General features: G+C 45.4%; 1 protein-coding gene across 3 annotated transcripts in view; it reads left to right on the top strand.

The window, feature by feature from the left end:
- The window catches only part of KDM2A (lysine demethylase 2A), a 286,076-nt gene that overhangs the window by 137,714 nt on the left and 126,151 nt on the right, over positions 1-22,211 (top strand). For all 3 annotated transcript variants that reach the window (XM_044296600.1, XM_044296601.1, XM_044296599.1), the window contains exon 12: positions 7,154-7,614. In XM_044296600.1, the coding sequence (XP_044152535.1) occupies positions 7,154-7,614 (461 nt within the window). The remainder of the gene's footprint in view (positions 1-7,153; positions 7,615-22,211) is intronic.

Below are 22,211 nucleotides of genomic sequence, written 5' to 3' on the forward strand. Positions count from 1 at the left end.
GCATGGGTATATGTAAAATGACCCCCCAAAACACATTACCCAACTTCTCCTGAGTACGGCGATACCACATGTGACACTTTTTTGCAGCCAAGGTGGGCAAAGGGGCACCTTTCGGATTTCGCAGGCCATTTTTTACACATTTTGATTGCAAGGTACTTCTTACACATTTGGGCCCCTAAATTGCCAGGGCAGTATAACTACGCCACAAGTGACCCCATTTTGGAAAGAAGACACCCCAAGGTATTCCGTGAGGGGCACGGCGAGTTCCTAGAATTTTTAATTTTTTGTCACAAGTTAGCGGAAAATGATGATTTTTCTTTTTTTTTCTTTTTTCCTTACAAAGTCTCATATTCCACTAACTTGCGACAAAAAATAAAAAATTCTAGGAACTCGCCATGCCCCTCACGGAATACCTTGGGGTGTCTTCTTTCCAAAATGGGGTCACTTGTGGCGTAGTTATACTGCCCTGGCAATTTAGGGGCCCAAATGTGTGAGAAGAACTTTGCAATCAAAATGTGTAGAAAATGCCCTGCAAAATCCGAAAGGTGCACTTTGGAATATGTGCCCCTTTGCCCACCTTGGCAGCAAAAAAGTGTGACACATCTGGTATCGCCGTACTCAGGAGAAGTTGGGCAATGTGTTTTGGGGTGTCATTTTACATATACCCATGCTGGGTGAGAAAAATATCTTGGTCAAATGCCAACTTTGTATAAAAAAATGGGAAAAGTTGTCTTTTGCCAAGATATTTCTCTCACCCAGCATGGGTATATGTAAAATGACACCCCAAAACACATTCCCCAACTTCTCCTGAGTACGGCGATACCAGATGTGTGACACTTTTATGCTGCCAAGGTGGGCAAAGGGGCACATATTCCAAAGTGCACCTTTCGGATTTCACCGGTAATTTTTTACAGATTTTGATTGCAAAGTACTTCTCACACATATGGGCCCCTAAATTGCCAGGGCAGTATAGCTACGCCACAAGTGACCCCATTTTGGAAAGAAGACACCCCAAGGTATTCCGTGAGGGGCATGGCGAGTTCCTCGAATTTTTTATTTTTTGTCGCAAGTTAGTGGAATATGAGACTTTGTAAGGAAAAAAGAGAAAAAAAGAAAAATCATCATTTTCCGCTAACTTGTGACAAAAAATAAAAAATTCTAGGAACTCGCCGTGCCCCTCACGGAATACCTTGGGGTGTCTTCTTTCCAAAATGGGGTCACTTGTGGCGTAGTTATACTGCCCTGGCAATTTAGGGGCCCAAATGTGTGAGAAGTACCTTGCAATCAAAATGTGTAAAAAATGGCCTGCAAAATCTGAAAGGTGCACTTTGGAATATGTGCCCCTTTGCCCACCTTGGCAGCAAAAAAGTGTGACACATCTGGTATCGCCGTACTCGGGAGAAGTTGGGGAATGTGTTTTGGGGTGTCATTTTACATATACCCATGCTGGGTGAGAGAAATATCTTGGCAAAAGACAACTTTTCCCATTTTTTTATACAAAGTTGGCATTTGACCAAGATATTTTTCTCACCCAGCATGGGTATATGTAAAATGACACCCCAAAACACATTCCCCAACTTCTCCTGAGTACGGCGATACCAGATGTGTCACACTTTTTTGCTGCCAAGGTGGGCAAAGGGGCACATATTCCAAAGTGCACCTTTTGGATTTCACCGGTCATTTTTTACACATTTTGATTGCAAAGTTCTTCTCACACATTTGGGCCCCTAAATTGCCAGGGCAGTATAACTACCCCAAAAGTGACCCCATTTTGGAAAGAAGACACCCCAAGGTATTCTGTGAGGGGCATGGTGAGTTCCTAGAATTTTTTATTTTTTGTCGCAAGTTAGTGGAATATGAGACTTTGTAAGAAAAAATAAAAAAAATAAAATCATCATCATTTTCCGCTAACTTGTGACAAAAAATAAAAAGTTCTATGAACTCACTATGCCCATCAGCGAATACCTTAGGGTGTCTACTTTCCGAAATGGGGTCATTTGTGGGGGTTTTCTACTGTTTGGGCATTGTAGAACCTCAGGAATCATGACAGGTGCTCAGAAAGTCAGAGCTGTTTCAAAAAGCGGAAATTCACATTTTTGTACCATAGTTTGTAAATGCTATAACTTTTACCCAAACCATTTTTTTTTTGCCCAAACATTTTTTTTTTTATCAAAGACATGTAGAACAATAAATTTGGCGAAAAATTTATATATGGATGTCGTTTTTTTTTGCAAAATTTTTCAGCTGAAAGTGAAAAATGTCATTTTTTTGCAAAAAAATCGTTACATTTTGATTAATAACAAAAAAAGTAAAAATGCCAGCAGCAATGAAATACCACCCAATGAAAGCTCTATTAGTGAGAAGAAAAGGAGGTAAAATTCATTTGGGTGGTAAGTTGCATGACCGAGCAATAAACGGTGAAAGTAGTGTAGTGCCGAAGTGTAAAAAGTGGCCTGGTCATGAAGGGGGTTTCACCTAGCGGGGCTGAAGTGGTTAAAGAAAGTGACCCAGCATTGCTGAGCAAATCAGTTACTTATTTATGTTGCCCTTAGTTAGGACACCATAAAACTGGTGACAGGTTCCCTTTAAGGGGGTTTAAGCTAGGGGGGCTGAAGTGGTTAATCAGAAATTGTTTACCTGTATATGGATGGGAGATGCTGTTGCCTTTTTGTACATGTGAGCACTGTATGCAATGGTGACAAGGGAATGTGCCTTTCTTCTGTGTCCTTAGGAATGTTTGGCGAGTTAACTTACTGGCTGACCCTATGTCTGCTCGGACTAGGATGTCTTGTAGATTTTTTTGGGCGTCTATTACACATGAGGATCGGGTTTTCTGGGTAGGCCTTAGTCAGTAAATGCCAATGAGATCCAAGACTATATTTCGTTTTCCTGGCACATGGGTGATATGTTTGGACGAACGGGATATGTTTTCCTGATTGACGACTGGTGATGCAGGGATGTGTTGAATGCTGTATCAGATGTGCTGGGTAGCCCCTTTCCTTGAAACGCTCCTGCATTTCTTTGGTTATTTTTGTCTGCTTGGGTTCAGTTTTTACAATTCTGTGTACCCTTTGGAATTGTGATATTGGGAGTGATTTTTTGATATTGGTTGGGTGGAAACTAGAGTAGTGTAATAAATTGTTTCGGTCAGTGCACGGGTGTCAAACACAAGGCCCGCAGGCCGAATCCGGCCCACCAGACCTCGTCATGTGGCCCGCGTAGCCGCCGCCGGCCGCCAGCCTTCACCTTTTATTATCACTTACTGCAGGCGGCCCCTGCAGGAAGTGATGATAAATCGCATAAGGAGCGCTGTGTATTACCGGTACTTACAACTACAAGCGCTCGCCGGGAGGAGGCAGCCTTGAAGGATGGGCGCTGGCAGTGTGAGTCATACGTCACGCGCCTGCGCCACCCACTTTATGAATGAAGCAGGCGTCGTGGGCGCATGACGTATGACTCGCGCTGCCAGCGCCTGTCCTCCCGGCCTGCCTCCTCCCTCCTCTCAGCGAACGCTTGTAGTTGTAAGTACCGGTAATACACAGCGCTCCTTATGCGATTATATACATACGGTAACCATTAACTATTAGAGATACGATTATACAGTGAGCGGGGCCCGTGTAGTAGAATAGTCACTGCACGGTCCCCGCTGTCATTATAAAAGCAGATGCCGGCCCCTAGCCCGTGTATTGAGGGTCATTCACTACTACAGGGACACTTATGGAGGGGATCTGTGGATGACACATAGCATAAGATGCTATATATGTGTCATACACAGATCCCCCATAAGAGCCACCCACAGATCCCCCCATAAGAGCCACCCACAGATCCCCCCCATAAGAGCCACCCACAGATCCCCCCCATAAGAGCCACCCACAGATCCCCCCCATAAGAGCCACCCACAAGACCACCACAGATCCCCCCATAAGATGCCACCCACAGATCCCCCCATAAGTGCCACCCACAGATCCCCCCATAAGTGCCACCCACAGATCCCCCATAAGTGCCACCCACAGATCCCCCCATAAGTGCCACACACAGATCCCCCCATAAGTGCCACCCACAGATCCCCCCCATAAGTGCCACCCACAGATCCCCCCATAAGTGCCACCCACAGATCCCCCCCCATAAGTGCCACCCACAGATCCCCCCCATAAGTGCCACCCACAGATCCCCCCCATAAGTGGCCACCCACAGATCCCCCCCATAAGTGCCACCCACAGATCCCCCCCATAAGTGCCACCCACAGATCCCCACCCATAAGTGCCACCCACAGATCCCCCCCCATAAGTGCCACCCACAGATCCCCCCCATAAGTGCCACCCACAGATCCCCCCCCCATAAGTGCCACCCACAGATCCCCCCCCATAAGTGCCACCCACAGATCCCCCCCATAAGTGCCACCCACAGATCCCCCCCCATAAGTGCCACCCACAGATCCCCCCCCATAAGTGCCACCCACAGATCCCCCCCCATAAGTGCCACCCACAGATCCCCCCCATAAGTGCCACCCACAGATCCCCCCCCATAAGTGCCACCCACAGATCCCCCCCATAAGTGCACCCACGATCCCCCCCCATAAGTGCCACCCACAGATCCCCCCCCATAAGTGCCACCCACAGATCCCCCCCCATAAGTGCCACCCACAGATCCCCCCCATAAGTGCCACCCACAGATCCCCCCCCCATAAGTGCCACCCACAGATCCCCCCCCCCATAAGTGCCACCCACAGATCCCCCCCCCCATAAGTGCCACCCACAGATCCCCCCCCCATAAGTGCCACCCACAGATCCCCCCCCCCATAAGTGCCACCCACAGATCCCCCCCCCATAAGTGCCACCCACAGATCCCCCCCCCCATAAGTGCCACCCACAGATCCCCCCCCCTTAGGTGCCACCCACAGATCCCCCCCATAAGTGCCACCCACAGATCCCCCCCCCCCATAAGTGCCACCCACAGATCCCCCCCCCCCATAAGTGCCACCCACAGATCCCCCCCCCCATAAGTGCCACCCACAGATCCCCCCCCCATAAGTGCCACCCACAGATCCCATCCCCCCCCCCATAAGTGCCACCCACAGATCCCCCCCCCCCCCCCATAAGTGCCACCCACAGACCACAATTAGTTCAAAAGCACACCTTTTGGTTCAAAATATTTCTTTATTTTCCTCCTCAAAAACCTAGGTGCGTCTTATGGGCCGGTGCGTCTTATAGGGCGAAAAATACGGTAACCCTTACAGTTCTGGAATGTGTTGGATAACACTGACAGCATTATGTCAGTGTTATCCAACACATTCCAGAACTGTAAGGGTTACATAGCATCATAAATCAGTATAATGCTATGTGACCCCAGTCAGCGCTTGCAGGTCAAGCTTTCAGAGCTAGTTATTACTTACATTATTACAAAAAACAGTAATAATTGAATGCAGTGACAATAATTTATCATAATAAAGAGTGGACACATAGTCCTACAGATACAACCGGCCCTTTGAGGGTGACCAAACTGCTGATGCGGCCCCCGATGAATTTGAGTTTGAGACCCCTGGGTCAGTGGGTTTGCTGTATAAACCAGTTGTGAGGATACCTTCTGGATTTTTCTGTACTAGTGTGTCTAAAAAGTTGATTGATGTGTGGTCATAATGGATGGTAAATTGAAGTTCTGGTGTGATATGATTCATGAAGTTATGGAATTCGAGCAGTGTTTCTATGGTACCCTTCCAGATGCAAAAGATATCGTCAATATATCTTTTCCACACTTGTACATGTGTCTTAAAGTTGTTGTCTGGGTATAGGTGGGTCTCCTCAAAGTCTGACATAAAGCTATTGGCATATGGAGGTGCTACGTTAGAGCCCATTGCCGTCCCTTGTTTCTGTAGATAAAATTGGTCCTGGAACAGAAAGAAATTGTAGTAGAGGACTATTGACAATAATACCTAATAAGTTGCATCCAATACGATCTAACTGGAGTTTTTGTAAAATATATTAATTTATATATTTCGCCGAAAATTCAGTGCAACATAAAACGTAAACAAAAACTGGAATTTGCGCTATATGTCTGTCTTTCATATTATAGGCTCCCCTTATATATAATGTACTTGCAGTTCAGAAGACTCGGGTGCTGGCTCGCTTGGCCGGGCAGTAGGAGTGTGGGAGACTGAGTAATTTTATCTCAAAGCTGCTCCGGAAAAAAAGTAATTACACCTCAGATCAGACCACCAATCAGTCCCCCAATGTTAATCAGACCTCAGCTAACAGCCCTAATAAGATCCCCAATGTTAATAACACCTCAGCTCAGACCCCAATATGAATGACCCCCAATCAGACCTCCGATAAGAGCCCCATGCCGTTATAGCAGCCCCCAGTGCGCCCTCCCCAGTTTTTTTAAATCATTGGTGGGCAGTGCGCCCCCCGCCCTTCCCAGTATTAAAAATAATTGGTGTGCAGTGCGCCCCCCACCCCCTCCCCAATCATTGGTGGCAGCGGCAGTTCAGATCGGAGTCCCAGCAGTGTAATGCTGGGGCTCCGATCGGTTACCATGGCAGCCAGGACACTACTGAAGTCCTGGCTGCCATGGTCAGTTAGTCAGCATTATACTTACATGCTGGGTGGCCGGCCGGCGCTCCTTCTTCTTGTAACTCACAGGTCTGTGCGACGCATTGCTATAAGCAATGTAAGTATAATGACCTCCGCTGATAGGACACCATTCTCCCCCCCCCCCCCCCCCCCCCCCCCTACTCAGTGTGGCCGGCAGGCGATCTGTGGCCGTATCCATGGGCAGCGAACATAAACAATTGAATAGGAGACTTCAATTATAGAGCGAACATTGGTTTTGGTTTTTTTAAAGCAATATATTTTGACAAATGTTCCCTGGGGGTTATATAATTAAATAAAATATGATCATGAAGATGGGAATACCCCTTTTTAACTGTGAAATTCTGGTATGTGCTGTAAACCTACATACTTTTAATGAATTAATGGTCTTCCGCAGGACTATAACCTTATACAGGGCTTAGAAAATGCCTGGAATCAAGTAGCAAATGCACATACAAATCTGTCCAAACCTTTTTGCTTGTTTTCATCATCTGTCTCCAGCATTTTGTCAGCCTCAGAAAATAAATTAGGTTAAATAATTACTGTTATTTATTATTTCACCTCAGATTTGGAGCTAAATGGTCGAAGAAGACCAGAAACGCCATCATCCTCTTCGTCTTCGTCTTCATCTTCAAATTCTTCTTCGCCCTCCTCATCAGAGTATGATGACTCATCAGATCAGGACTGGGAAGAAGAAGAAGGCTTGAGTAAAAAAGAGAAAGAAAAGAGAAGGGTAGAGCGAGACTTACAGCGGCGGAGAGAACGTGAGCGACGGCAGAGGGAAAGATCTCGGCAGCGGCATGAGGAGAGGCTACTCATGTCCAGGATTCCTTCTGTGCACAGGCCTCTTACACCACCACCATCTTTGTCTACTCCACCCTCACCTCCAAATGCACCACACTGTTTGACATGGTTTGAGATTGAAGGTTTACATTGTCTTGTCAAGAAGCTTGAGTCTCTTCCTCTACACAAGAAGTGCCTTCCTGATGGCATTCATGACCCGGACGCTCTAATCGCTGACATCACGGTGAGTAGTATTCAAAAATGTTGTTGTGATGCTGCACGGCAAAGCTGTTGTTTATTTTATAAAAATCTAGACCTCTAATTACATTACACAATGCACACTTGGGTTGTTGGATTCCGGCAGGCAGTTCCGTCGCAATCTGTATGCAAACGGATACAATTTTGTAGACAGATCTGGATGTGGATCCGTCTCACAAATGCATTGCAATACCGCATCCGTCTCTCCGGTTGTCATCCGGAAAAACGGATCCGGTATCTATCTTTTTCACATTTTTAAAGGTCTGCGCATGCGATAATTTCTTCGTCCAAAAACCGTACAGTGACTGAAGACATCCTGATGCATACTGAACGGATTGCTCTCCATTCAGAATGCATTAAGATAAAACATCATTTTTTTCCGGTATTGAGCCCCTAGGATGGAACTCAATACCGAAATAGTTTAACGCAACTGTGAAAGTACCCTTAGAGCTCTCTAGCGCATTTTTAGCAATTTGGGGGTGGGTTCAGCACAATAGTTAACAATTAAGTACTGCAAAGGTACCCAGTGAAAATGATTGATATTTTTATACATAGAGCTTTGTTATATGGGACAGATGCCGGACTAATAACGAGTTCTATCGATTAAACAAGTGTCACTACTTATATTTTAAGGGACTTTTCACACGGGCCGATACAAAATGAATGGGGAATGAATAATTATTACAATCATTCGTCCCGATTCAGCTTGCATATTGTCAAGCGATATGTTCAAGTAATATTTCAGCATCTCATTGAGAATACATTCACATTGACTTGGATTTCTTTGAGTGCTGCAGTTACCTACAAAAATAGTTATTACTTTACATTTCCCATATGTCTACTTCATGTTAGGATAATGTTCGGAATGACATTTTATTTTTGGGGAACGTTACAAGGCTTAGAAGTTTTTAGAAGTAAATCTTGAAATTTCTCAGAAATTTTAAAAAACCAACTTTTTAAGGACCAGTTCAGGTCTGAAGTCACTTTGTGAAGCTTACATGATAGAAACCACCCCAAAATGACCCCATTCTGGAAACTACACCCCTCAAGGTATTCAAAACTGATTTTACAAATGTCATTAACCCTTTAGGTGTTCCACAAGAATTAATGGAAAATAGAGTACAATTTAAAAATTTCACTTTTTGGCAGATTTTCCATTTTCATATTTTTTTTTTCCAGTTACAACGCAAGGGTTAACAGCCAAACAAAACTCAATATTTATAGCCCTGATTCTGTAGTTTACAGAAACACCCCATAAGTGGTCGTAAACTGCTGTACGGACACATGGCAGGGCGCAGAAGGAAAGGAATGTCAGATTTTGCTAAACATTTTTGGAAGGCAGATTTTTTGACACCATGTCCCATTTGAAACCCCCTTTATTGCGGGATGAGATGACTGTTTGATTGGCACTATTTTGGGGTGCATATGACTTTTTGATCGCTTGCTTTTACACTTTTTGTGATGTAAGGCTACTTTCACACTAGCGTTCGGAGCGAATCCGTCTGGTATTTGTACAGACGGATCCGCTCCTATAATGCAAACGATGGTATCCGTTCAGACAAAACCGTTTGCATTATATTTCACTAAAAAAGTCTAAGTGTAATTTGTATTCAGACGGATCCGTCCATACTTTACATTGAAAGTGAATGGGGGGCGGATCTGTTTGAAAAATGCACCATATTGTGTCACCTTCGAACGGATCCGTCCCCATTGACTTACATTGTAACTCTGGACGGATCGTTTGCCTCCGCACGGCCAGGCGACCCCCGAACACTGCAAGCATCCTGCTAAGCGGAGCGGAGGACAGACTCTGCCAGACTGATGCATTCTGAGCGGATCCGCATCCACTCAGAATGCATTGGGGCTGGACGGATCCGTTCGGGGCCGCTTGTGAGAGCCTTCAAACGGAACTTGCAAGCGGAGCCCCGAACGCTAATGTGAAAGTAGCCTAAGGTGACAAAAAAAATTTTGGCACAGTTTTTATTTTTTAGGTTTTACGGTGTTCATCTGAGGGGTTAGGTCATGTGATATTTTTATAGAGCTGGTCGATACGGACGCGGCGATACCTAATATGTATACTTTTTTATGTAAGTTTTATACAATAACAGCTTTTTAAAAAAAATGATTTAGTGTCTCCATATTCTGAGCCGTTATTTTATTTTTTGGGGCAATTGTCTCAGGTAGGGGCATATTTTTTGCGGGATGAGGTGACTGTTAGGTACTATTTTGGTGGGCGTACGCCTTTTTGATCGCTTGCTATTACACTTTTTCTGATGTAAGGTGACAAAAAATTGTTTGTTTAGCACAGTTTTTATTTTTTATTTCTTACGGTGTTCATCTGAGGGGTTAGGTCATGTAATATGTTTATAGAGCTGGTTAATTGGTTGATACGGATGCGACGATACCCAATATTTCCCTTTCGCCCATGACAGCACCCTTGAGAGACCGCCTCCATCCAGGACAGGAAACAGGAACTTTCGTGGAGAGCTCATAAGGAGGAGCATGGCCCCGAGACCACCAGTTCCTGTTTCCTGTCCTAGACAGAAGACGGTTCGTGGAGAAGAGGAGAGAAAAGCTAGGCTGCAGGGCCCCGGAGGAATTTTTCTAAGTGGGGTTACCTGTTCCGGCATAAGTCTCCTCTAGGAGCCGCTGGCCGGAGTCTGGTGTCTGCTGCTGGGGTCCGGCTTACGCTGCGCTGGCGATACTCTGCAGTCCCGGGCTCACCGAGAGGTGCGTTCGGCACGCCGGTCCTTCCTGACAGTGCTCAGGCGGGCCGGGGCCTTCTTCTCACCTCGCGCAGGGGGAACCAAAATCTCGCGATCCCAGCGAGATCCGGGTCTCGGTAGAGACTTCCGGTTTTTGGAACGCACGTAGCGTGCGTTCCGGAAGTAGGAAGTGCCTTCTCCTACTTAGGCCGCAGAGGATTTCCAGCAGGACCCGACCGAGGAGATTGGACCCACAGGCGCACGGTCAGCAGCAGCCCAGCCAGCCAGCCAGCCTTACAGGAAGCCAGATTTCCTTTGGATCCGGGGAGTCACTCTATCCCACAGCAGTATGGAGGAGGAGAGTGCCCAACGCGCCGATCAACAGGAGGGTCATGAGATCAGACCGGTACTCCTGGTGGGGTAAGGGGGATCATTCCCCACCATTTATTTCATTTTTAGTTAGGCTAAATCTCCTTTCCCTCTTTTTTTTTCTTCCTGCATTTAGACTACAAAAGAGGGCCCTAGAAAGGCAATTTCAAAGACCAGAGGGAAGGAGTGTGCCGTCTGTAAAAAGAAACTGGCCCCCTCTTGGTTGAAAAGGCTATGTCAAAGTTGTATTGAGAAACTAGTGGAGGAGGAGTCCCCATCCCTTCTACAGAGTATTAGGGAGATGGTGAAGACGGAGGTCTCGGATTCCCTGAAAGATTTCATAAAGAGCTTTCCCTCTGTAGCCTCTACCTCCCTGGGAACCAGATCAAGCACGGCTAATAGATCTGACTCGGATCCCTTAGAGGATAATGATACAGGAGAAATCCTAGATAGCCCAGACTCGTCCCAGGATGAAGAATCCACGGGCAGGCCACTTTTTTCCCCCGATGATACGGAAGCTTTACTAAAAGCAGTTCGTGCGACTATGAAAGTAGACGAACCCAAAGACCCAAGATCCGTTCAGGATATCATGTTTGGTGATCTCGGGCAGAAAAAATCTAGAGTATTTCCCGTTAACGAGAATATAAAGTTTTTAATACAGAAGGAATGGAAAAGACCCGATAAAAAAATTTTTGTGCCAAAAAATGTAAAAAGGAAATATCCCTTTGACGAGGCAGACTCGGTAAACTGGGACAGACCTCCTAAATTGGATGCACCTGTTGCAAAAATTTCAAAAAAATCGGCCCTTCCGTTTGAGGACTTGGGTTCTCTTAAATACCCTATGGATAAGCGAGCAGAGGTTTACCTAAAAAAAGTTTGGGAGACCTCAGCTCAAGCGTTCAAACCAAATATTGCCGCCACATCCACTGCTAGGTCTCTGAAATTATGGCTAGAAGAATTAGAATCTCACATTCAGAACAAGACCCCGAGAGATCAATTGTTAGCCGTTTTCCCCACTCTACTTAAAGCAGTAGACTTTATTTCTGACACATCAGCAGATGCTTTAAAATTAAATGCTAGGTCAGCTGCTCTTTCAAATTCAGCCAGACAAGCTATTTGGCTAAAAATAAGCTTTGTGCAATTCCTTGTCAGGGCGATTATCTTTTTGGATCCGTCTTAGACGACCTTTTGGATAAAGCCTCGGACAATAAAAAAGGATTCCCTGTCTCCAGACCCCCGAAAAAACAACGTTTTTTTCGCAAAAACAAGAAGGATTTTTTTAGGGGGCAGAGGAAAGACTTCAGAGCTGACAACAAGAATAGGAAAAGCAAGGGGTTCCTCTTCAGTTCCCAATCCTCCTCAACCTTTAAACCATCACAGCAATGACGGTTTCTCTCCCGTGGGGGGCAGACTTTCTCTCTTCCTCTACGCCTGGGAAAAAATCTCCTCAAGTCCCTGGATTTTAGGCGTTATAAAGGAAGGGTTTTGTCTAGAATTTGTCTCCCACCCACCGGACAGATTCAAAATCACGAATTTTCTAGGAAACCCGGGGAAAAATCTAGCCTTACAACAAGAGATTGCATCCCTACTTCGGAAAAATGTTCTAATTCCGGTGCCGGAGGCAGAGAAGGGCGAGGGTTTTTACTCCTCCCTTTTTCTGGTCCCCAAACCGGATGGAACATTCAGAACTATTATAAATCTAAAGGATTTAAATCAATTCCTCTCTTACAAAAAATTCAGAATGGAGTCGATCCATTTAGTTGTAAAACATCTATTCAGGGGCTGCTTCATGGCTACGATAGACGTAAGAGATGCGTACTAACACATTCCCATTCGGCTAGACTGTCAAAAATTCCTCAGAGTCGCGGTTTCTATAGGAGGTCACATCCAGCACCTACAATACACAGCCCTTCCCTTTGGGATTTCTCAAGCTCCCAGACTTTTCACGAAAGTCATGGTAGAAGTCATGGCTCATGTAAGGGAAAAAGACATTTTACTAATTCCTTACCTAGACGATCTCCTGGTGGTAGCAGAGTCAAAATCCATTCTAGAAGCACACCTCAAAAAAATAGTGCAGATTCTAGAAGACCTCGGCTGGCAAATAAACAGAGAAAAATCCCATTTAATACCTTCCCAAGTTTGTGTCTTTTTAGGGATGATACTGGACTCAAAGAAACTACTCTGCATTCTACCCCAGGACAAGATTCAGAGATTAATACAACAGGTTCAGTCCCTGATATCGACAGAGAACCCTACTATCAGACAAGCAATGGCGGTCTTGGGCAGAATGACCTCCACTATACCAGCGGTCAGTTGGAGCCATCTTCACTCCAGACCCCTAGTAGTGGCAAATTCTGAAGGAGTGGCAGGGTTCCCTCCGCCCATTAGATACACCTTTCACACTCACCCCCCAAGTGATCCAGTCCCTTCACTGGTGGCTGAATCCCGTAAACCTGTCCCAGGGGCTCCCTTGGATACAACAAGATTTTGTTACCCTTACCACCGATGCAAGTCCTTCCGGTTGGGGGACCTGTTGCCAAGGGTACTTAAGACAAGGTGTTTGGGAAAGAGAGCAGAGTCTAGACTCCCAAAACATGAGGGAACTGAGGGCGGTCTTTTTCGCCTTAAAAGAGTTTCTTCCTTTACTACAGGGAAAATCTATAAAGGTTTTTTCAGACAACGCCACAGTTGTCTCCTATCTGAACAAACAAGGAGGAACCAGATCAGAAAATCTTATGCAGTTAACAACGGATATCTTTTCCCTTATAATTCCTTCTGTTCCGTCCCTTATGGCAATACATCTAAAAGGTACAGAAAACAAGGTGGCAGATTTCTTAAGTCGAAATACACTAGACCAGGGGGAATGGTGTCTGAACCAAATGGTGTTCGATCAAATAATTCGACTTTGGGGTCATCCTCATCTGGACTTATTTGCCACCAGAGAAAACAGAAAGTGTCATCTTTTCTTTTCCCTCAGCGCGAGAGATTCACCAACAGGGATAGATGCCTTCTCCCTTCCCTGGCCGAACCAGCTCCTCTACGCCTTTCCTCCATTAAGACTTCTTCCAAGATTCTTACAGAAGCTGAGACAAGAAAGAACAACAGTGATCTTAATTGCTCCTTTCTGGCCCAGAAGAACCTGGTTCACCTGGTTGAGGAAGCTATCCTTGACGGACCCTTGGATTCTCCCGGAGAGGCAAGATCTTCTATCCCAAGGACCAGTCAATCATCCGAGTGTGAAGCAGTTACACCTAACAGCATGGCTCTTGAGGGGGAAATCCTAGAAAGTAGAGGACTCTCCAAGAACGTAGTTTCCACTTTACTATCCTGCAGAAAGGATGTCACCTCCTCTATTTATCTCAGGATTTGGAACACCTTCCAGAAGTTTGCCAAGGATCCAGTGAATCCTTTAAATCCCCCATCTATGTGTAGGATTTTAGATTTTCTGCAAGCTGGACATGAAAAAAATTTGAGGCCAAGTACTCTTAAAGTACAGGTATCCGCTTTGAGTGCATTCTTTGATTCTCCCATCGCTAGCCACCCGTGGGTCCGAAGATTCTTTAAAGCCATCAGCAGGCTTAGGCCTATATCTGGACCTTCAATTCCCCCCTGGGACCTCAACTTGGTCCTCACAGAACCTCCCTTTGAGCCACTTAAACAGTTACCTATAAAGGTCTTGTCTTTCAAAACAGCGTTTCTTGTGGCAATTACCTCAGCAAGGAGGGTTGGTGAGATTTTAGCCTTCTCTACCTCGCCCCCTTACACTAACATCTTAGATGATAGGGTTCTCATTAAACCAGACCCTTCCTTCTTACCAAAAGTGGTTTCTATGTTTCATAGAACGCAGGACATTATCCTTCCTTCCCTGTGCCAAGATCCGAGAAATGAAAAAGAGGAAAAACTGCACTGTTTAGATGTAAAAAGATGCCTATCTCATTATCTGGAGGTTACTAGTCAGTGGAGGAAAACCTCAAAACTCTTCATTCAGTTTAGTGGGAAAAATAAGGGCCTCCCAGCCTCTTCTAAAACCCTTTCCAGATGGATCGTGAGAGCCATTAATTTGGCCTATTCTTCAGCTGGAAAGGCTCCCCCGGGGGGCTTTGGTGCTCATTCTACAAGATCAGTCTCCACCACTTGGGCAGAAAGGGCTGACGCTACCTTAGAACAGATTTGTAGAGCAGCCACATAGCAGTCGCCTGGCACCTTCTTTCGTCACTACAGATTGGACCTAGGCAATAGAGAACAGCTAGCCTTCGGTAGGAAAGTCCTCCAGGCGGTAGTCCCACCCTAAGAAATAAAGGGATTTCTATTCTAGTCGTCTCTCAAGGGTGCTGTCATGGGCGAAAGGGAAATTTAAGATTACACTTACCGGTAATCACTTTTCCATAAGCCCATGACAGCACCCGGGTTTATTCCCACCCTGTATAGAATTAGTATATATAAAAAAAAAAAAAAAATATATATATATATATATATATATATATATATATATATATATATATATATATATATATATATATATATATATATATATATATAATATACATATACGGAAAAAAAAAGGAGAAGAGTGTGGTCTAGGACAAGTTCTTGCGATTAACTGGTGGTCTCGGGGCCATGCTCCTCCTTATGAGCTCTCCACGAAAGTTCCTGTTTCCTGTCCTGGATGGAGGCGGTCTCTCAAGGGTGCTGTCATGGGCTTATGGAAAAGTGATTACTGGTAAGTGTAATCTTAAATGTCTGTCTTTTCCCTATTTTTTTACAATTTTTTTCTACTTTATTTTTGGAAAATAAGGCTTTTTTTTTTTTTTTTTATACTTGAAACTTTATAAAAATTTTATTTTTTTGTAAAACTTTTAACTTTTTTTTTCACTTTATTATTTGTCCCACTCTGAGACTTCAACATTACAGGGTCTGATCCCTGTTTCAATGCAGCACAATACATCCTCTTGCGTCTTAGGCCTCCATACATGCTTAGCTTGGCGCTGCCATGGCAACCATTGAGTCCCGCCACAGCAGCGAGGGGACCGATGGATGAGGTGAGGGAGCGCAAACCTCCCATATGCCGCGGTCAGCGCTGACCGCGGCATATGAGGGGTTAATCCACCGGCATTATCGGCGTGGATGCAGCAGTGATCCAGCTGTTTGTAACCACCGGATCTCTTCTGCTAATCACGGCACCGCACATGGGGGAAGGAGGAACGACTGCAGGACGAGAACCCTCTAGCGCTAAGTGCCGGCGATTTGGGACGAACATTCTCGTCCTGGGTTGTTAAGGGGTTAAAGTGGACCTGGAAAAAAAAAACAAAGAAGCTCCATGTTGTAGGCAGGGCAGCATAAGTAGGAATGGGCAACACAAGCCACAAGTAGGCAGGGACAATAGAAATAGGTAGGACCAGCAATGCTACAGTGCAGCGCAAAATATCACCCTATGACAAGGACAGTTAGGGCTCATTCAGACGGCCGTATGAATGAGTCTGCATTCATTCCGCAATTTTGTGGAAATGGTGCGGACACATTCATTTTGATGGGGCCGCAAAAGATGTCCACATTCGCGGTTCCGTTCTGCTGCTCCGCAGAAAAGATGGAACATATCCTATTCTTGTGCGCAATCACTGACAAGAATAGGCATTTTCTATTATGGTTGTGGCCATATGCGGTCTGCAATTTGCGGAACGCACACAGCCGGGATCTGTGTTTTGCGGATCTGCAAAGCACTACGGCCGTCTGAATGGGCCCTGCCCCTAATACAGTCAAATTCAGGAGGGCACCTGCGGATGCTGGTCACAATGTATAAGTACCTGATGCACCTAGCATTAATGCTGAAAGCATCAGGGTATCATGTACCTGGTCAGTGGCCATGAGGAGGGCTTGGGCGATTCTCATTATGTATCACCAACTGGGTTTCTTGCTGTAGTCTTCATAAAAATAAAAATGTTAATCTGCTGCAGCACTGCTGGTCTCCTCAGTAAAGGATGTTCACTGTGTGCAGTCAGTATTTATAAGCAGTGGCTCCCTCTTCTGCTGATGAGTAGTTTTCTGCCTAGTAACATTGTAAAACCCTCATGAGGTTGGAGCCAATTTTCAGAATAACTCCCTGGGTCAACCTATCTCTAGTAACTATGACCTGTAATATTATTACACTCCAGAAATACATCCAGGCCCCTCTTGAACTCTTTTAGTGAACTCACCATCGCCACCTCCTCAGGCAGAGGGTTCCATAGTCTCACTGCTCTTACCGTAAAGAATCCTCTTCTATGTTTGTGTACAAACCTTCTTTCTTCCAGACGCAGAGGATGTCCCCTTGTCACAGTCACAGTCCTGGGGATAAATAGATGATGGGAGAGATCTCTGTACTGACTGATCAGGGCTCCAGATGGCGACCAAAATGGTCGCAAATGCGTCCTAGAATTGCTAAATGCCGAAAAGACTTTGTAGTCTTGTCGCCATTTGCGGCTAGACCTCTGCCGCTTTCACTTTATTGACATGGCACGCTCTGCTCTCAGCGCATGCCATGTTCGTCTCAACAGCACAGGGGAGAAGGAGGCAGTCCCCCCGTCCCCCCCCCCTGTGTGCTGCTGCCACGAATGGGCTGATGGCCGGGAGGAGGAGGGGACGGGCTATGGCCACTGCGCCACCAATGAACATCGTTTATGCTTAATACAAATGCAGGCTGCCATGCAGGTGCTGGACATATTCCATACCCGGCACCCAGCCTCTATAACTGCGCGCTGGGATCCGCCACTATTAACCCCCTAGGTGCGGCATCTGAGGGGTTAATGGTGGCGGATGGTAGCGCTCAGTCATAGAGGCTGGGTGCCGGGTATGGGATATGGCCGGCACCTGCATAGCAGCCTGCATTTGTATTAAGCATAAACGATACTCATTGGTGGCGCAGTGGCCATAGCCCCTCTCCTCCTCCTCCCTGCTATCAGCCCCCCCAACATTTTAAAGTAAAATCATTGGTGGTGCAGTGCCCCCCCCATCCCCTAAGTATTATCATTGGTGGTGCAGTGGCAGCTTCTGATCGGAGTTCTAGCTGGGGCTCCGATCGGTTACCATGGCAGCCAGGATGCTATTGAAGTCCTGGCTCCCATAGTCGGCTCCATGCTGCTGTGTGCACAGGGCAGCAGGGACAGTGTGTAGTCCTTTTCACTCTGATAGAGCTCTATCAGGATGAATAGGACAAGGGATGAAAGATCCCAAGTTCTAGCTCCTAAGGGGGTAAATAAAAAGTAAAAAAAAAAAAAAAAAACACCCCTTGTCCAATTTTATATGTCAGAATATCTCCTATGCGGTGAATGCTGTAACAGAATAAAAAATGTTTTTAATCACCTTCTCCCAACAAAAATTTGGTTAGGACTGTTCTATTATGGTCCTAGCGTTCCATAAAATCTGGAATGCACGCAGCTTTTTTTGGTGTTTTTATATTTTTTTTACGTGGTATTGCGTATTGCAATACTTTTTATGGTATCTAAATTGAGTCAAAATTTTGGTATCCAGGACAACCCTAGGTAAGGCGTGTGTTTTTGTTTTTTTATTTTTATTATTATTATACCGTAATTATATGTATTTTAAGTTTGGCAACTAAAAATGTTAGTTTGTCTCCTAAATTTTTCAGGTCAGGAGCCAATGGCTCCTTGATATTTTTTTTATAGTCTGGAGCCCTGCTGATTATAGTTATACATTTCTTATTAGCTCTCCTCTTAGTCGTCTTTTTTCTAAAGTGAATAACCCTAATTTTGATAATCTTTCAGGATACTGTAGCCCCCCTATTCCAGTTATTACTTTAGTCGCCCTCCTCTGAATTCTCTAGCCCTGCTATGCTTAGCCACAGTATAGACATGTTTCTTGTCATCCACAAGACATGAAAGAACAATGCAATTTGGATGTAATGGAACATCTGTTTGCAGGAAGATGTTAAAAAGGACCTTTCACTACAATAAAACAATCTAAACTAACTATACAGACATGGAGAGCGGCGCCCAGGGATCTCCCTGCACTTACCATTATCCCTAGGCGCCGCTCCGTTCTCCCGGTATAGGCTCCGGTATCTTCAGATTTTCAACTCAACCTTGAGGAGCCTGCTCTTGTTCTCCTGGGCGTCTCATTCTCCCAGGCTGGAGTGCTGGCCAATCGCAGCGCTCATCTTATAGCCTGGGAAAGAAAACAAAAACTCTCAGGCTATGACCTGAGCGCTGCGATTGGCCAGCGCTACATCCTGGGAGAAGGAGACACCCAGGAGAACAGGAGCAGGCTACTCCCGGTTGAGCCGAAAATCTGAAGATACTGGGAGAACGGAGTGGCGCCCAGGTATAATAGTAAGGGCAGAGAGATCCCTGGGGTGCCGCTCTCCATGTCAGCATACTTGGTTTAGATTTTTTATTGTAATGAAAGGTCCTCTTTAAAGGGTTTTCCAGGATATACATATTGATTACTTGTTGTTAGTATATGTGAATATAAGATCAGCACCCTGCCAGTCAGCAGTTTTTTAGGACTTGAGTTGCTAGAACCAGGTGCAAAAATGACACGGCTCCATCCGCTGGTTTCTGCAGCACCACTCCCATTCAAGTGAAAGGGAGCAGCTCTTCATTTCCGTTGTTTGGTTTCAAGTAGGGTTGCATGATACATCGCAATATCGATACGATTTTGATACTTCCTTGTGTCTACCAGATCATTACTGGCATTGTCAGTATTTCAATACTAAGCTACTCTCTCACTCAGGTTAGTAATAGTGAGTCTGGTCCAGGTCTACAGATAACATCACAGGTGCACTACCCAGTGCACTAAGGTGCTGGTAGGATATATTGAACTGCTGGTAATTTTCAGTAGCCAAGTCCCTGCTCTGCTCTATGGAGTCCCAGTCAGTGCTCTGACAACGAAGGGCGATGCCCTGGGGCAGAGGCCCCTCCACATTCTGACAGTGCTTGGGGATACCCCTTTTTATTTAACTTTTATTCTGTCTCTTCTTTGGGCCTGGAACCTAGGACCACAACCTGCTGTATGGGAAGCAGAAAATTTACCAGTGAGCCTCTCACTCCTAACCTGACTCCTTTGGGTCAGGAGGGATAGTTATTACTTGCAGATTTCACTCCAAAATATCTTGGGCTGTATCTCTGTGCTATATAGGCTGACACATTCCAGGTTGAAGCAGCCTTCCCCTCAGCTGGCCAGCATGGAGGACGAGAGACTGGGTGCTCACAGGCTGCAGGGACAGAAGCAGTGGTATAAATCCTCCTGTTCCTATGTAACTGTACATGACCCAAGGTAAGGGGTACGGCTGGGATCACATTGACATTTTTGTTTCCGTTGTTATGTCCATTATGGGAGCAGAACAGTTAAAATAATGGAAGCAGCGTTTCTGTAATGTGACTGAAACAGTTTCCTGACAGACCTCACTGACTATAATGGAATCTGGTTTACTTTACTTACTGGACACGAAAGCACAGCATCCTGTATTTTTGACGGAACCTGCAACAGAGGCTACTAATGGTGCCACGATTTAGTTGCTCTCTGTCACAAACTGGGCTTATGCATAGGGCTGCACACTACCCGGACAGCATTAAAATCAGCATAGGGGATGTGTTTTTCCTGGATTTGTGATCTGCTTCTCTATAGAAAGTCATGCATTTGCACAGTTTACTTTGGCTGCATTTTATTATATAAAAATTATGGTAAAATTTAGTTTTATAAAAAAAAAAATAAAAAAAAAAATACATATATATGTGTGTGTGTGTGTGTGTGTGTGTGTATATATAATATACAATACAGACCAAAAGTTTGGACACCCCTTCTCATTCAAAGAGTTTTCTTTATTTTCATGACTATGAACATTGTAGATTCACACTGAAGGCATCAAAACTATGAATTAACACATGTGGAATTATATACATAACAAAAAAGTGTGAAACAACTGAAAATATGTCATATTCTAGGTTCTTCAAAGTAGCCACCTTTTGCTTTGATTGCTGCTTTGCACACTCTTGGCATTCTCTTGATGAGCTTCAAGAGGTAGTCACCTGAAATGGTTTTCACTTCACAGGTGTGCCCTGTCAGGTTTAATAAGTGGGATTTCTTGCCTCATAAATGGGGTTGGGACCATCAGTTGCGTTGTGGAGAAGTCAGGTGGATACACAGCTGATAGTCCTACTGAATAGACTGTTAGAATTTGTACTATGGCAAGTAAAAAGCAGCTAAGTAAAGAAAAACGAGTGGCCATCATTACTTTAAGAAATGAAGGTCAGTCAGTCCGAAAAATTGGGAAAACTTTGAAAGTGTCCCCAAGTGCAGTCACAAAAACCATCAAGCGCTACAAAGAAACTGGCTCACATGTGGACTGCCCCAGGAAAGGAAGACCAAGAGTTACCTCTGCTGCGGAGGATAAGTTCATCCGAGTCACCAGCCTCAGAAATCGCAGGTTAACAGCAGCTCAGATTAGATACCAGGTCAATGCCACACAGAGTTCTAGCAGCAGACACATCTCTAGAACAACTGTTAGGGCCGTTTCACACGAGCGGATGCCGTGCGTGGCATCCGCTCCGTGAAAGAGTGCGAAGACCCGCTGCAGACTGCAGAGGCACGGAGCAGTAACATGACTGTTAATGCTCCGTGCCTCTCTGTGATCTCTTTACTACGAAATCACAGTTGTCACTGTGATTTCGTAGTAAAGAGATCACAGAGAGGCACGGAGCATTAACAGTCATGTTACTGCTCCGTGCCTCTGCAGTCTGCAGCGGGTCTTGGCACTCTTTCACGGAGCGGATGCCACGCACGGCATCCGCTCGTGTGAAACGGCCCTTAAGAGGAGACTGTGTGAATCAGGCCTTCATGGTAGAATATCTGCTAGGAAACCACTGCTAAGGACAGGCAACAAGCAGAAGAGACTTGTTTGGACTAAAGAACACAAGGAATGGACATTAGACCAGTGGAAATCTGTGCCTTGGTCTGAGTCCAAATTTTAGATCTTTGGTTCCAACCACCGTGTCTTAGTGCGACGCAGAAAAGGTGAACGGATGGACTCTACATGCCTGGTTCCCACCGTGAAGCATGGAGGAGGAGGTGTGATGGTGTGGGGGTGCTTTGCTGGTGACACTGTTGGGGATTTATTCAAAATTGAAGGCATACTGAACCAGCATGGCTACCACAGCATCTTGCAGGGGCATGCTATTCCATCCGGTTTGCGTTTAGTTAGGCCATCATTTATTTTTCAACAGGGCAATGACCCCAAACACACCTCCAGGCTGTGTAAGGGCTATTTGACCATGAAGGAGAGTGATGGGGTGCTGCGCCAGATGACCTGGCCTCCAGTCACCGGACCTGAACACAATCAAGATGAGTGGGGTGAGCTGGACCGCAGAGTGAAGGCAAAAGGGCCAACAAGTGCTAAGCATCTCTGGGAACTCTTTCAGGACTGTTGGAAGACCATTTCAGGTGACTACCTCTTGAAGCTCATCAAGAGTGTGCAAAGCAGTAATCAAAGCAAAAGGCGGCTACTTTGAAGAACCTAGAA

This window comes from Bufo gargarizans, chromosome 6, assembly GCF_014858855.1.
Source record: "Bufo gargarizans isolate SCDJY-AF-19 chromosome 6, ASM1485885v1, whole genome shotgun sequence".
NCBI lineage: Eukaryota > Metazoa > Chordata > Amphibia > Anura > Bufonidae > Bufo > Bufo gargarizans.